General features: G+C 39.5%; 1 protein-coding gene across 1 annotated transcript in view; it reads left to right on the top strand.

Annotated features, from left to right (window-relative positions):
• Window positions 1-15,770, top strand: part of cacna1ab (calcium channel, voltage-dependent, P/Q type, alpha 1A subunit, b) — a 349,885-nt gene that overhangs the window by 265,212 nt on the left and 68,903 nt on the right. Inside the window, exons 27-29 of the mRNA XM_063208046.1 lie at window positions 7,723-7,852; window positions 10,357-10,416; window positions 12,423-12,529. Coding sequence (XP_063064116.1) covers window positions 7,723-7,852; window positions 10,357-10,416; window positions 12,423-12,529 — 297 coding nt within the window. The remainder of the gene's footprint in view (window positions 1-7,722; window positions 7,853-10,356; window positions 10,417-12,422; window positions 12,530-15,770) is intronic.

Here is a 15,770-nt window from a genome sequence, read left to right as displayed (position 1 = left end):
TAACCCTAAACCTATTCCTAAACCTAACCTCAATGACGTTATGCTGCCACAAGGGGGCACCTTTGAGGACATAGTCAAAATGTGACGTGGAAGGAATACCCAAGACGTCAAAAATTGCAGTCTTGGGGTGTCAAAAATTGAGTAGTCAAAAATTGACTACTTGGGGTGAGACTATGTAGCTACACTACACTACTCTACACTACACTGCACTACACTACTCTGTACTACACTACACTACACTACACTACACTACTCTACACTACACTACACTACACTACACTACACTACACTACACTACACTACACTACACTACACTACACTACACTACACTACACTACACTACACTACACTACAATAGTCCAGCCAAGGCCCCCCTGATATGGGCCGTGTGACACTATTTTTTTTCCTGTGCATCCGGTTTCACAACTCGATGAAGTTGGTGCATTCCTCAACCCATTTACAGTTTTTCTCGATTGCTTACACACAATTTTTGGAATCAGTTTTCGAATTCTCAAAACTCTACACACAAATCTCTAAACCTCACACACAACGGGCAAAACTCCTCACTACCTCTGAAAAATGCCGTCTTGTCTCAAAACAATGTACTCTCTTCTAAAAAGGTAATTTTGTTCTCAAGTGACACACACAAGTAGCGCTCTCAGGCCGACTGAGAACCGTGCTGGAGCCAGTTCCCGCACCTAATCGCGAACCAGCCGTCGTGTTCACGCCACAGATATTTGCGTTCGCGAACCGGAAAGTTGGTTCGCAATGCGAGCCGCAAAATACTAGTTTTTTCTCCGCGAACCGTGACGACAGCGTGCTCGTCAGCAGGTTCATCCGGGTAACGCAGTCACGTGCGGGAAAAGTTCAGAGCTCGGTATGAACACGGGCGGTTTGCAGATAAACAATTAAGTGCTGAACGTAACTGGTTCGGGCACCGACTCCAGCTCCGTTCTGGTCGGCCTGAAAGCCCTAAAGCAGTCATTTTAATACACTCTTATGTGAACCATTGAACACTAATATGCACAAGGTAAAACTCTATACTCAACTTGACACAGAGTAGAAACTTATTTTCTTCAGTGTTCTACTTACTAAAGAGGGTATTTTTCTGTAGTAAAATACTGAAATATTGTTTTTAGACTCGGAGTTCACAGATGTGTGCATATTTTACATATTTTTCTGACATTTAAAAAATTGCACTAATTTATTGTAAAATATTGGGTAACCACATGAAAGTGATCTCTTGTATAACATATTTTGGAGTTCAAAAACTAAACAAATGTGTTCTCACTGCATTCACTCATGCTTTCATCAATATCACATGCAATGTGTGTCCTTATGGGGTGATGATTTCAGATTGTAAACCAGTATGAAGAGAGTTTGCCCATGTGATGAGGAAGTAAATATAGTAGGGTAGTTGATTTTAGTATTTTGGATGGCAGTGTGTTCAAAGCGACAACCAGGGTTTTTCTTCATGAAAATTGTGTGTAATTCAGAGAATTGTGTGTAGTGGTCTGAAAAGAGTGTGGCTGTGTCTCAAATCACACACTTGTGCACTTCGGGCACAGTTTTTCAGTCCTTAGGGTGCTCACACTGAAAATTTCAGTTGAGCCAGTGCACTGAAAGTGCCAGGATGATCCCCTAACAATGGCGGGAAAATGCAGTGCTTGACTGATGGACACTGCACGCACTAAACGGCGGCCATGTTTACAATGACACAGAGGAAATGTGGCATTCAGTTCAGTAGAAGAGTTTGGTCAACAGTCTCCTAATTCTGTAAGTAATGTTGATGGGACACCAACCTTTTCATGCCAACCAAAGTATTGTATGTGTGATTGTTGTCCTTTGGTGTGAAGGAAATGGAAATACAAGCACCAGATGCTGTGCATTGTAAACAGTAGCCAACTCATATTTTGGCGAGCTAATGCCATGCTCAGCCATCACTTCCAGCGAGGGCACAGTGCATAGTGCTCAATTTTTTCCACGACACTATGCACTAAAGACCTCAGTGCACTGTGTGCACTGTGCACTGGCTGTCAGTGCACTGACATAAGTGCGTGATTTGAGACACAGCCTTAGTTTTAAAACTGAAATGTGAGTGTGAAGAAGGAATTGTGCTTAGTGTTCAGTGACATTGGTTAGGAGAGTTGGGAAATGGGTGAGATGTTCCGAGAATAGTGTGTGAAGTATCATAAATTGTGTGTAAGCAATCGAGAAAAACTGTAAGTTCTACAGAAAACATGATATCCCAGGTCAAAAAAAAAGTGTACTTAAGTGTATTTTAAATATATTTAATTTTCTGAAAGTATATTTTAAGTACACTCTACTTATCAAGTACAGTACTTAAGTATGGTATTTAAAAATATACTTATAGTTAAGTGTATTTTAAATATATTTTAAAATAATTTTTATTATTAAAGTTATGTACTTAAATATAGTTTTATCAAATATACTGTTAGTGTATTGTACTTTAAATGTATTTTAAGTATATTTGTATTTTAAAAGTAATGTGCTAAGTGTAGTATTGTCAAATATACTATTAGTGTATTATATTTTAAATGTATTTCAAGTATATTTGTATTTTAAAAGTAATGTGCTAAAGTGTAGCATTATAAAGTATACTATTAGTGTATTATACTTTAAGTGTATTTTAAGTATCTTTGCATTTCAAAAGTTATGTACTTAAGTGTAGTATTATAAAGTACACTATTAATGTATTGTATTTAAATGTATTGTAAGTACATTTGTATTTTAAAAGTAATGTGCTAAAGTGTAGTATTGTCAAATATACTATTAGTATATTGTATTTTAAGTCTAATTTAAGTACATTTGTATTTTAAAAGTAATGTGCTAAAGTGTAGCATTATACAGTATACTGTTAGTGTATTATATTTTAAGTGTATTTTAAGTATCTTTGTATTTTAAAAGTTATGTACTTAAGTGTAGTATTATAAAATACACTATTAGTGTATTGTATTTAAATGTATTGTTAGTACAATTGTATTTTAAAAGTCATGTACTTAAGTGTAGTGTTATGAAATACAATATTATTGTATTGTATTTAAATATATTTTAAGTACATTTGTATTTTAAAAGTAATGGGCTTAAGTGTGGTATTGTTAATTATACTAGTAGTACATTCAATTTTAAGTCTATTTAAAGTACATTTGTATTTTAAAAGTAATGTGTTAACGTGTAGTATTATAAAATACACTATTAGTGTATTGTATTTAAATGTATTGTAAATACATTTGTATTTTTAAAGTAATGTGCTAAAGTGTGGTATTGTTAAATATACTATTAGTATATTTCTATTTAATATGTATTTTAAGTACATTTGTATTTTAAAAGTAATGTGCTAAAGTGTAGCATTATAAAGTATACTATTAGTGTATTATATTTTAAGTGTATTTTAAGTATCTTTGTATTTTAAAAGTTATGTACTTAAATGTAGTATTATAAAATACACTATTAGTGTATTGTATTTAAATGTATTGTAAGTACATTTGTATTTTTAAAGTAATGTGCTTAAGTGTGGTACTGTTAAATATACTTTTAGTATATTCAATTTTAAGTCTATTTTAAGTACATTTGTATTTTAAAAGTAATGTGTTAAAGTGTAGTATTATAAAATACACTATTAGTGTATTGTATTTAAATGTATTGTAAATACATTTGTATTTTTAAAGTAATGTGCTAAAGTGTGGTATTGTTAAATATACTATTAGTATATTCTATTTAAAGTCTATTTTAAGTACATTTGTATTTTAAAAGTAATGTGCTAAAGTGTTTTATTAAAAAATACACTATTAGTGTATTGTATTTAAATGTATTGTAAATACATTTGTATTTTTAAAGTAATGTGCTTAAGTGTGGTATTGTTAAATATACTATTAGTGTATTGTATTTAAATGTATTTTAAGTACATTTGTATTTTTAAAGTAATAAGCTAAAGATTGTTTTTAGAAAATACACTATTAGTGTTGTGTATTTAAATGTATTGTAACTATATTTACAAAATAAATAAACTAATTACTGGCCAAAGTACAGTCATTTTCCTAGCAAAAAATGTCTATATCTGGAACATGGACAAGAACCTCAATTTATGATGATGATGAATGACTCCCCTTTTTCCAGCATGAATTTTGGAAATAAACTACAAAAAATCATACACAGTACACCATTATAGTAATGTATGGTATTAGAAAATGTACTGCTAGTTTAATGTATTAAACTTTGTTCTTAAAAAATGTACTCAAACATAGTGTTAGAAAATATACATTATCAGTTATATATACCTAAACTTTATTTTACGACCTTTACAAATATGCATATTTTTTTGCATACTTACTATATTGCCTTTTTGACACTAATATTAATTGTCTTTAATGAAATGTACTCACTTATAAAGATTTTATGTTATTTTTCTTGTTGTCTTGAACCACTTCAAGTGTATTTTAAGTGTATTTGTATTTTTTAAAGTAATGTGCTTAAGTGTTGTATTTGAAAACATACTGTTAGTGTAGTATATTTTAAGTGTATTTTAAGTGTATTTGTATTTTAAAAGTAATGTGCTAAAGTTTGGTATTAGAAAGAATATTTGAAACGTACTTAAAGTTAAGTATGATTTTAGTATATTAAGTACACTTGTACAAAGTTTGATTTTTAGTACCAAAAAGTCTTCAAAAAACTTTCTCATGACGTTAAAATAGATTTCTAATGTACTTAAAATGCACTTATCCGCATGCTAAAGTAAACATTAAACACATTTTAAAGTGACTTGGTTAGTATACTTATAATGTACTTAAAGTTAAATATATTTTTAGTATATTAAGTACACTTATACAAAGTTTAATTTTAGTACAAAAAAGTCAACTTAAAATGTGTTAAAGCTCTACTTAATTATATTTCAAGTGTATTTAAGTATACTATAAGTTGTCCCAAAATAACATTCTTTAAATACACACTTTTGAAGTATATTTTAAATACAAAAATACATACTTATTAAGTATATTAAGTACACTTTTTTCACCTGGGTACTTTTTTAAACCATCATTTTAGTGTATTTTAACCTAGGCTTATTTATTCATTATGCTTTGTAACATTAAATAACCTTCCACCTTCCATTTTGTTAATGTATTTTCATGGTAAAAACACCATATTGAAGAGCACAAACAGATCTTAAAAAGGCATGTAAGGCCTTACCTATTAAACTTTTAAGCACAATACTGAAGTCTGTACTTAAGTTGTGTTATTAGTGTATTAAGTGCACTTTAAGTGTACTTTTTGGTGCACAAATTAAACATGTAAAAGTGTCTTTAATTCGATAAAAGCATACCACCACCAATGATTTCTAAGTATTATAATTAAGTATATAAAAGTATACTTAAAGTGTACTACTCAAGACTATTACTTCAAGAACGTAATTGTGCCTGTCAAAGAACAGGTAGTTGTGGTCTAGTGGTTAGAGTGCAGGTCTGTGGTTCAGTGAATTGTGGGTTCGAATCCTGGTTGAGGCAGTGGTTGTTGTCTGAAGTGAAGGTGAAAGGAAGGTTCATGTGAATGGCTGATGGTTGTGAAGAAGACAATGTACAATGGAAATTAGTAACTGGTGATTACATTAATGTTTTTTTTCATATACTTTTGAAATATATTTAAAGTGTACTTAAAATAAATATATTTGAAATGTGCTTAAAGTAAAATCTACTTGTAGTATACTTAAAATACATTTAGAGTCAATACACTTAAAATGTACTTAAAGCGATTTTTGTGAATATATTTGAAATGTACTTAAAGTAAGTATGTTTTAGTATATTAAGTACACTTGTACAAAGTTTGATTTTAGTACAAAAAAAGTCAACTTAAAATGTGATTAAGCTCTACTTAATTATATTTCAAGTGTATTTAAGTATACTATAAGTTGTCCCAAAATAACACAACTTAAGTATGTACTTCTGCAGTATACTATAAAGTACTTTCTCATGACATTGAAATAGATTTCTAATGTACTTAAAATGTGCTTATCCGCATGCTAAAGTTCACATTAAACACATTTTAAAGTGACTTGGTTAGTATACTTATAATGTACTTAAAGTTAAATATATTTTTAGTATATTAAGTACACTTGTACAAAGTTTGATTTTAGTACAAAAAAAGTCAACTTAAAATGTGATTAAGCTCTACTTTATTATATTTCAAGTGTATTTAAGTATACTATAAGTTGTCCCAAAATAACACAACTTAAGTATGACTTCTGCAGTATACTATAAAGTACTTTCTCATGACGTTAAAATAGATTTCTAATGTACTTAAAATGCACTTATCCACATGCTAAAGTTCACATTAAACACATTTTAAAGTGATTTGGTTAGTATACTTATAATGTACTTAAAATTAAGTATGTTTTTTGTATACTAAGTACACTTGTACAAAGTTTGATTTTAGTACAAAAAAGTCAACTTAAAATGTGATTAAGCTCTACTTAATTATATTTCAAGTGTATTTAAGTATACTATAAGTTGTCCCAAAATAACACAACTTAAGTATGTACTTCTGCAGTATACTATAAAGTACTTTCTCATGACATTAAAATAGATTTCTAATGTACTTAAAATGCACTTATCCGCATGCTAAAGTAAACATTAAACACATTTTAAAGTGACTTGGTTAGTATACTTATAATGTACTTAAAGTTAAATATATTTTTAGTATATTAAGTACACTTATACAAAGTTTAATTTTAGTACAAAAAAGTCAACTTAAAATGTGTTTAAGCTCTACTTAATTATATTTCAAGTACATTTAAGTATACTATAAGTTGTCCCAAAATAACATTCTTTAAATACACACTTTTGAAGTACACTTTAAATACAATAAAACGTACTTATTAAGTATATATTAAGTACACTTTTTTTTTACTTGGGTAGACATATGAACATTGTAGGCCAACAGAGGAAACTGATTACACTGGAATTGTTTGGCTTATTGTTGGTTCGTTTTAGCTACTTAAGGTATTCAATTGATCAAATTATTCATTTATTTTGCAATATTTTTCCTGCCAACCTGCCGCGGCCCCCCTGACATCGTTTGCGGCCATCCGGGGGTACCCGGCCCCCACTTTGAAAACCACTGGGCTACTCTACACTACAATACACTACACTACAGTACTGCATCCGTCAGTGTCATCGCTACCTATATGTGCAATGTACACAGTGTCTTTGACTGTGTAATGATTGGAGTGGAGTGGATGACATATGACAAGAGCAAGGTGTGTGTGTGTGTGCGTGTGCGTGTGCGTGTGTGTGTGTGCGCTTACTGCCCTTCCTCCAATATATATTAATACACAAGCATTTTATATTGATACGGATGATACAGTGATATTTGTGTGAATGTTGGGTTGTGTGGGTTATGTGTGTGTGTGTGTGGCTGTGTGGGTGTGTGTGTGTGTGCATGCGTGTGCGAATGCCTGCGTGTGTGTGTGTGTGTGTGTGTGTGTGTGTGTGTGTGTGTGTGTGTGTGTGTGTGTGTGTGTGTGTGTGTGTGTGTGTGTGTGTGTGTGTGTGTGTGCATGCGTGTGCGAATGCCTGTGCATGTGTGTGTGTGTGTGTGTGCGGGTGTGTGTGTGTGTGTGTGTGCATGCGTGTGCGAATGCCTTTGTGTGTCTGTGTGTCATGCGTTCATGCCCGTGTACTGTACTGTATGTGCACGTGTGTGTCTCCACAGGTTCCGCAAGTGCTGCCACTACATCCTGACGCTGCGCTACTTTGAGATGTGCATCCTGTCCGTCATCGCCATGAGCAGCATTGCGCTGGCCGCCGAGGACCCCGTCTGGCCCGAGTCACCCCGCAACAACGTGAGGCGCCCCATCCCCCCCCCCCCCCCCCTTTTCCCTCATCACTCTCTTTCTCGTGTCTGTTTTCCTGTCCATCTGTCTGTGTTTGTCTGTCTGTCTGTCTCTCTGTGTCTGTCTATCTTTCTGAGGAATCCGTCTGTCTCACCTCTAAACAATGTGGGGTAGCCCCCCCCCCCTCCTTCCTATGTCCCCCCATCGCCCTATCCCTCTCTTTCTCGTGTCTGTTTTCCTGTTTGTCTGTCTGTCTGTCTGTCTGTCTGTTTAAGGAGAATGGCGTCGTCTGGCCCAAGTCACCCCGGAACAGCGTGAGGCGCCCCATCTCCCAACCCCACCTCCTCTTTATCCCTTCTTAACCCTATCCCCATTTTCTTTTTGAATGTTTGTCGGTTTATCTGTCCCTACGTCCCCCCGATACAACATGAGGCACACCATCACCCTATCGCTCTCTTTTCTCTGTCTGATTTCATGTCTATCTGTCTGTGTCTGTCTATCTGTCTGAGGAATCCGTCTGTCTCACCTCTAAACAATGTGAGGTAGCCCCCCCTCCTTCCTATGTCCCCCCATCGCCCTATCCCTCTCTTTCTCGTATCTGTTTTCCTGTCTATCTGTCTGTGTTTGTCTGTCTGTCTGTCTAAGGAGAATGGCGTCTGGCCAGAGTCACCCCGGAACAACGTGAGGCGCCACCCTCCTATGTCCCCCCATCGCCCTATTCCTCTCTTTCTCTTGTCCGTTTTCCTGTCTATCTGTTTGTGTCTGTCTATCTATCTGAGGAACCCGTCTGTCTCACCCCAGAACAAACTCATCGCCCTATCCCTCTCTTTCTCGTGTCTGTTTTCCTGTCTATCTGTCTGTGTCTGTCTGTCTATCTGTCTAAGAAGAATGGCGTCTGGCCAGAGTCACCCCGGACCAGCGTTAAGCGCCCTATCTCAAACCCCCACCTCCTCACCTTATCCCTCTCTTTCTCTTGTCTGTTTTCCTGTCTATCTGTCTATGTCTGTCTGTCTATCTGTTTTTCTGAGGATGGCCAGGAACAGCATTAAGCGCCCCATCCATCTCCCACCCCCACCCCCTCTTTGTCCCGTCTTTTCCCTATTTTTTTAAAACATCTATGTTGGTTTATCTGTCCCTACGTGCCTGTCTGTCCCGTCTGTCTCCAGTCACCCCGAAACAACACGAAGTACCCCACATCGCCCTATCCCTCTCTTTTCTCTGTCTGTTGTCCTGTCTGTCTGTCTGTCTGTCTGTCTGAGGACGCTGTCTGGTCAGAGTCAGCCCGAAACAGCGCCTCTCTGTCTGTCGGCTGTCTTACCCAGCTGTGAACCTGCATCTGTGTCCTGTGTGGCGATGTTGTCTATCCCTGAAAATCATGTGACACACGGCCCACTTCGCAGTGCCCTCATTCCCTCATTCCTTTCTTCCCTTCCTTTCACCACGGAAACGTTTCCCTCTTTCTTTATTTCTTTGTTTCTTTTCTTTCCGTCTGTCTGTCTGTCTCTCTGTCTGTCTATCCATCTTGTCTGTCCTTGGGTCATTGGGATGTCAGTCTCTGCCCTGCTGTCCCCTGTCCCCTGTCTCTTCTCTGTGATGTCCTCGCATTTGAGACGGGGTGGTGGGGCTGTGTCAGTCGGCGTCCTAGTCTCTTCGTAAGGTCCCATTTTATGACTCCTATGGCTGCGCGCCTGTCTGTCATTTTGTTTGTCTGTCTGCCTGTCTGTGCTGTCTGTCAGTGTTTGACGTGCGTCAGTCTCTTAGTGTGGTCCCTTTCCCCTACCCCACCCCCGCCTCTCCACCCTTTGCCAGTGTACACAGTCAAGCTGCCTGCTTGGAATGCAATCTGTATCTGATTTGTATCGGTAGCCGCAATGAGCGTAACAACCCATGCTGGCTGTACTGAACAGATGTGGATACAATGCTAAAAGAGCCATGTTCATCCGTGTTTCACTGATTTAATTTTTGTTTGTGTGTTTATGTTTGTTAGCTTGGAAACAAATGCCAAGAGCAAAAAACTGATTTGTAATCGTATCCGTGCCCCAAAAAACACTTGAATCATATCGATTCGTGGCACACTTTATACCTTTTGCATCCCTACTGTCTGCCCCTGTCAATTTGGCAGGGAACCCTTCCTCTGTCTGTCTGTCTGTCTGTCTGTCTGTCTGTCTGTCTGTCTGTCTGTCTGTCTGTCTGTCTGTCTGTTTGTCTCTCTCTCTCTCTCTCTCTCTCTCTCTCTCTCTCTCTCTCTCTCTCTCTCTCTCTCTCTCTCTCTCTCTCTCTCTCCACACCGTCTACTTTTCTTCTCTCTGTTCTTCTTCTCTGTCTGTCTCTGTCTCTGTCTCTGTCTCTGTCTCTCTCTCTCTGTCTCTCTCTCTCTCTCTCTCTCTCTCTCTCTCTCTCTCTCTCTCTCTCTCTCTCTCTCTCTGTCCTGTCTTCTTCTGTTCTCCCCTGTGGATATTGTGCATGTTGGCTGAGCTGCTATTGACGGTGTTGGTGGTTGATGGTCTTTGCAGGTCCTGCGCTACTTTGACTACGTCTTCACCTGTGTGTTCACGTTTGAGATGCTTATAAAGGTGAGGCAGGGGCATGAGGGCCCACGTAGCAGAAGTGTTAAATGTGTGTGTGTGTGCGTGCGTGTGCGTGCGTGTGCGTGTGTGTGTGTGTGTGTGTGTGTGTGTGTGTGTGTGTGTGTGTGTGTGTGTGTGTGTGTGTGTGTGTGTGTGTGTGTGTGTGTGTGTGTGTGTGTGTGTGTGTGTGTGTGTGTGCGCGCGTGCAAGATGTACAGCAATCAGTGTGGGGGCTTATCCCTCTGTTGTGTGTGGTGTTGTATGTGCAGTTTGGTATTGCATGTGTAGTGTACATACTGTGCGTGTGCGTGTAATTGTGTGTGTGTGCTTGTGTGTGTGTGTGGGTGTGTGTTTTGGTCCTGTTGACCCCTTTTGCCTCCTACTGTGTGTGTGTGTGTGTGTGTGTGTGTGTGTGTGTGTGTGTGTGTGTGTGTGTGTGTGTGTGTGTGTGTGTGTGTGTGTGTGTGTGTGTGTGTGTGTGTGTGTGTGTGTGTGTGTGTATGCAGTACCCCCTACCTAATGCCCTATCTCTGCTGTTGATGGCTGTGTGTACATGTGAACATGTGTTTGGTGTGGTGGTGTGTTGCCTAGCCTGGCCTTGCAATCCGCACGCTACCATCATTTATACTTCCTTCTTCCTCACACTTGCTGCCAGACAACCGGCGAATCAGCGAATACGAAGGGATGAGGGGTGGGGCGCCTTGTACATTACAACGGAGTTCCCTCCTACTAGAAATCTTTTCTTTAATGTCAACGACTAAAGGTTAACGATAAAAAATGGTAGAAAATCAGGTAAAATCAGACACACGTTTCAAACTTCCACACAGTTCACCCCTCCCACCAGTAATTGTTTCTGTTTTTGCTAGCTCTGGAGCTAACGTTGTGTGATTTGCTACGTATGTTTACATGAGATATTTAACTCGGAATTAACTAACTTTAATTCTGAATTAAGCTTTATTCAGCTTCGAAAACGTTATGTAAACACCTCTTAATTCGGAATTAAAGGAAAGATCAAAGTAAACTCGATTAAAAGTAAACTGATTAATTCTGAATTATTAACACATTGAGTACCAACGACGTAATAATACGTTTTTCACGCCCATGCTTGTATACCAACAACGTAAAAATACGTTTTTACATTTAAACGTCATATTTCAAATCTGGCCTATAGGTAAAAACAAAAATCTTGTTCTATTTAGTGGTTCCGGATTATATTTGGGCGTGTCTCATCCACATTATAACCCTGCCCATTTCTTCGCCGTTTGTCATGCTCTAACAGAATGTCCAGTCTGTTAGTTCCGGTTAAGCTGCGAATAGCCATTCGGCATGATTTAGCAACCGCTAAATGTAGAAACCGCTTGCAAAATAGTAATGGTGCTCCCCTTGTAACCGTGGATTTTAACGTGGACAGTCCTGAAATCCGTATGAAAGTATGGTAAGACCAGGCTAGTTGTGTGTGTTCAGTATGAATGTGTGGTATGTGTGTGTGGGTCATTTACTTTTTTAGAAGCAGACGTCAGGTGGCACAACCACAGTTATGGCAATTAATATTTGAAAATGAATGTACAAGCAATGAATATGCTTTTTGGGTAAAGGCAAAAAATGATTTTATTCATGGGTCAATGACGTCGTTTTGGGCTCAGACGTCAGGTGGTATAACCACAGCTAATGTCCATAAATAATTAGTAATTGGTAATCAATGTACTGCAATGAATATGCTTCTTAGATAACTCAATAATAAAAACAACAACAATTTAATTCATACAATAGTGGCATTAGCTGTGGTTGCACCACCCTGACGTGTGACGTGTGCTATTGCTAAAATTGTATTGACCCTTATCCAATACGGTAGTACAGTAGCTGTGGTTGGACCACCCAGACGTCTGCTTGTAAAATATGTCAATGACCCGTTTACAGTACAGTACTGTACAGTACAATGCAGTACGGTACCGTGGTGTTTACAGTAGAGTGTACAGTGTCTCCTGTTCTCTGACGCGGTCTCTTTGCTGTAGATGGTGGTGCTGGGGCTCTTCCTGCACCAGGGCTCCTACTTCCGCGACCTGTGGAACATCCTGGACTTTGTAGTGGTTAGTGGTGCCCTGGTGGCCTTCGCCTTCACGTAAGTCGCCCAGCCCCCCACCGCCCCAGAAACCCTTCCTCTTCCTCCACCTTTTCCCTCCTCTTCTTCTTCTTCTTCGTCCCTCTTACTCTTTGTCTTCCTTCTTTCTTTTTTCCGTCTTTGCCTTATCGTACCCATGTCTCCTCCTCCTACATGCTCTCTTTTTTTCTTTGTCCTCCTCTTCGTCTCTTCTCCTTCTCCCTTTAGCTCCTGTCCCCCAAAACCCTTCCTCTTCCTCCCCCTCCACCTCTTCATCTCTTCCTCCTTTCCTCCTCCTCTTCATTGTCCTATGTCTCTTTCTCCTCTTCCTTTTCTCATCTTTTCCTCTGTCCTTGTCCTCTGTCCACCTTTTCTCCTCTTCCTCTCGTCGTCTTTTCCCTCTTCCTCTCCTCGTCTTTTCCCTCCTCCTCCTCTTCAATTTTTCCTCCTCCTGCAACGCTTTCTCTTTTTTCTTCATCCTCCTCTCCTTCTCCTCTTATTTATCCTCCTCCTCCTTTTCTCTACTATTCCTTCTTTTCCTTGTCTTTTGTCTTCCTCCTTTCCTCTTCCCTTTTCCTCTCCCTTCCCCTTCTTTGTCCTCTTATCTGTCTCGCCTCTTTTCTTTCCTGCCACCCCATGATACTACTACTCTTTCAAATCTAACACTTCGCCATCTACTATGTCATCTCCGCCTCCAAAGCTGATCCTCCATCTCTCCACTGTCTTCCAGTCTCTCTCTTTCAGCCTGTCTGTCTGTCTGTTTCAGTTTTTCAACAAGCACCCATGACCAGTTCGTCTGTCAGGTCTTGGGCACTGGCTGTCGTCTTATTCCTTTCTCTCTATTTCTGTGCTGTTCATTTTTTTTCTCCTGTCCTTCTGTCTGTCTCTCTCTCTCTCTCTATCCCCTACATGTCCAACCATCTTCACACACACATTTGTGCATTACGCCGACGAGAAATCTCTGTCCATCTGACATCCAGGAAGGGAGTTTGGCAGAAGTTGCCCTCTTCCTCGACAGCTCTTATCTTGTCATAGTCTCTCTCTCTCTCTCCTCACATCATCCATCCTCTTGTCACATTTCCACCATCTCCCTCTCTAAGTTTCATGCTCGTCTAAACCTCTGCCCAGCCCGTCCTCTTTTTCGTCTCTTTTCGACACTTGTCACCACTTCATCCCTGCCCCATCCCCACCCATTCCACCTCTAACACTCCTCTGCCATCTCCACAACGTTTCTCCTTCTCCCTCATTCACTCCTCCCTTCCTGTCCTTCTATCTGCCCCACTGCCTCCTGTCCCTCCTGCTATCCCTTGTCCCACTGTCCTCTGTCCTCCCATCCCACTGTCCCTTGTCCCACTATCCCCCCCCTAAAATGCCACTGCCCCCAACCCCCTCCTCATGGCTCTCTTGGCAGTGGGGGTGAGGGTTCCCCAGGCCACCTTTAACCCTTAAGTGCCCAGGCTACAACTGCTGCTACTCCCCCACTACCCCACCACCGGCCAGTCCGACTCCTACACCTACCTGTCCACCTGCCTCTCCTCTCCTTTCCTTCCTTTCTTCTTTCTCCTCTGTCCTCCTTCTCCACCACCTCCTCCTTTCCTTCTTGTACTCGTACTACCTCTCCCAATCACGGAGCAGCAAAAACCTGGCCAGGTATTCCGGTTGGTTGGTCCATGCCTTCTTTTTCCTCGTCTGAATTTTTCCTTACTTTTTTTTCTCCTTCTTTTTCTTCTCCCTGTCCACCTTGCACGGCATTTGTGGGTATTAGGTGGAGGGTTTGGGTGTGGGTTTAGTTTGTATGCGAAAAAATGATGTGCATATCGCATGGGTATGAGTACGTAGGGGTGGATTGATTTTGTTTTTCTCACAAGATTGTCAAGACAAGTGTGCTTCTAACTGAGCTAGACTGTGTATGCCAAAATGTGTGGATACAATGTGTGTTGATGCGTGTAGTGTACAGTATGTGCGTTTGTGCGTGTGAATGTGTGGTTGTCAGTCATGCATGCACATGTACAAAAAGTACACATGCTTTTTTGTTTTGTCTGTGTAAGATGGTGGTGTCGCTTAGGTGTATATACAACCCTCCTCAGTCACTGCTGGATCAGCGCATGTCTGATGTTGCACTGTAGTTCGTCCTGTTCTGTAAACTCAGGTAACCGAAATATTGTATTATCCCAATGTCCAGTTCTGTTTTTGTTGGTGTGTGTGTGTGTGTGTGTGTGTGTGTGTGTGTGTGTGTGTGTGTGTGTGTGTGTGTGTGTGTGTGTGTGTGTGTGTGTGTGTGTGTGTGTGTGTGTGTGTGTGTGTGTGTGTGTGTGTGTGTGTGTGTGTGTGTGTGTGTGTGTGTGCATGTGAGTGTGAGTGTGAGTGTAGATGAAATGTGAAGAGGATGTGAGTGTACAAGCATGTGTCTACGGGAGTCAATTTTTTGTGCATGTGTTCAAACAAACAAACAAAAAAACCCGGAAAGGCTTGACATACACAAAACGTTATTGATTATTTCTATAGCTAATGGTTCATGTCTCTGAGCATTTTGCCATCATTCCTTCAACATGGCTGCTGTTAAGGAGAATGTGCCCAAATGAATGAATCTCATTTTTGCCTTCTCAACACTGATCCAGGACTAGCTTTCCCTTTCCTTGCAGCCTTAAAAAAAATGATGTGGAATGCTTGGAATTTACGGCGCTGCCGCTAATGCTAATATCTAATGCTAATCTCTAATTGCAGACTAACTTCATATTAATCACTGTCCTACTGCTACTGTACTTCGGATGCCTGGACAACAGCCGTAGCTTTCCAGACAACTGAGGGGGATTTTCACTAGAAACCTCTGCTCAAAGTGTCAACCGCTGTTTGTGCATTAGCATTTAATTGACCTGTGACCTCTGCATGCTAACATGCTAACAACAACGGCTGTGCAATGGGTACAGCCACCACCACAACAATGGTTCAACCACACTAGTGCATTGTTCCCCAGATGTAAATCACTCTGATGAGCTTTGATGACTTCCTCTTTTTGGGATTCCCAAGGTAGGTGCCTCTCTTGTAGGTGCAAACCGAAGTACATCCTCCCGTCCTCTCCCGTGTCCTCTGACCTTGCGACGTAAAGCATGACATCATGGACAACCAGTTTTTATTCAGTATTTTGCTAAAGCACGATTCAAAATCATTCTCTCATCTGCAGTCAAAATGTTGAATGGGAAAATGCCCCCAAAAATGTACTCTGTGTTGTTTTTAAGAGCAGAGTCATCATTCGTTTCTCCAC

This window comes from Engraulis encrasicolus, chromosome 1 (genome assembly GCF_034702125.1).
Source record: "Engraulis encrasicolus isolate BLACKSEA-1 chromosome 1, IST_EnEncr_1.0, whole genome shotgun sequence".
NCBI lineage: Eukaryota > Metazoa > Chordata > Actinopteri > Clupeiformes > Engraulidae > Engraulis > Engraulis encrasicolus.
The sequence above is the reverse complement of the archived record's forward strand: the minus strand, read 5'-3'. Positions and strand labels throughout refer to the sequence as shown.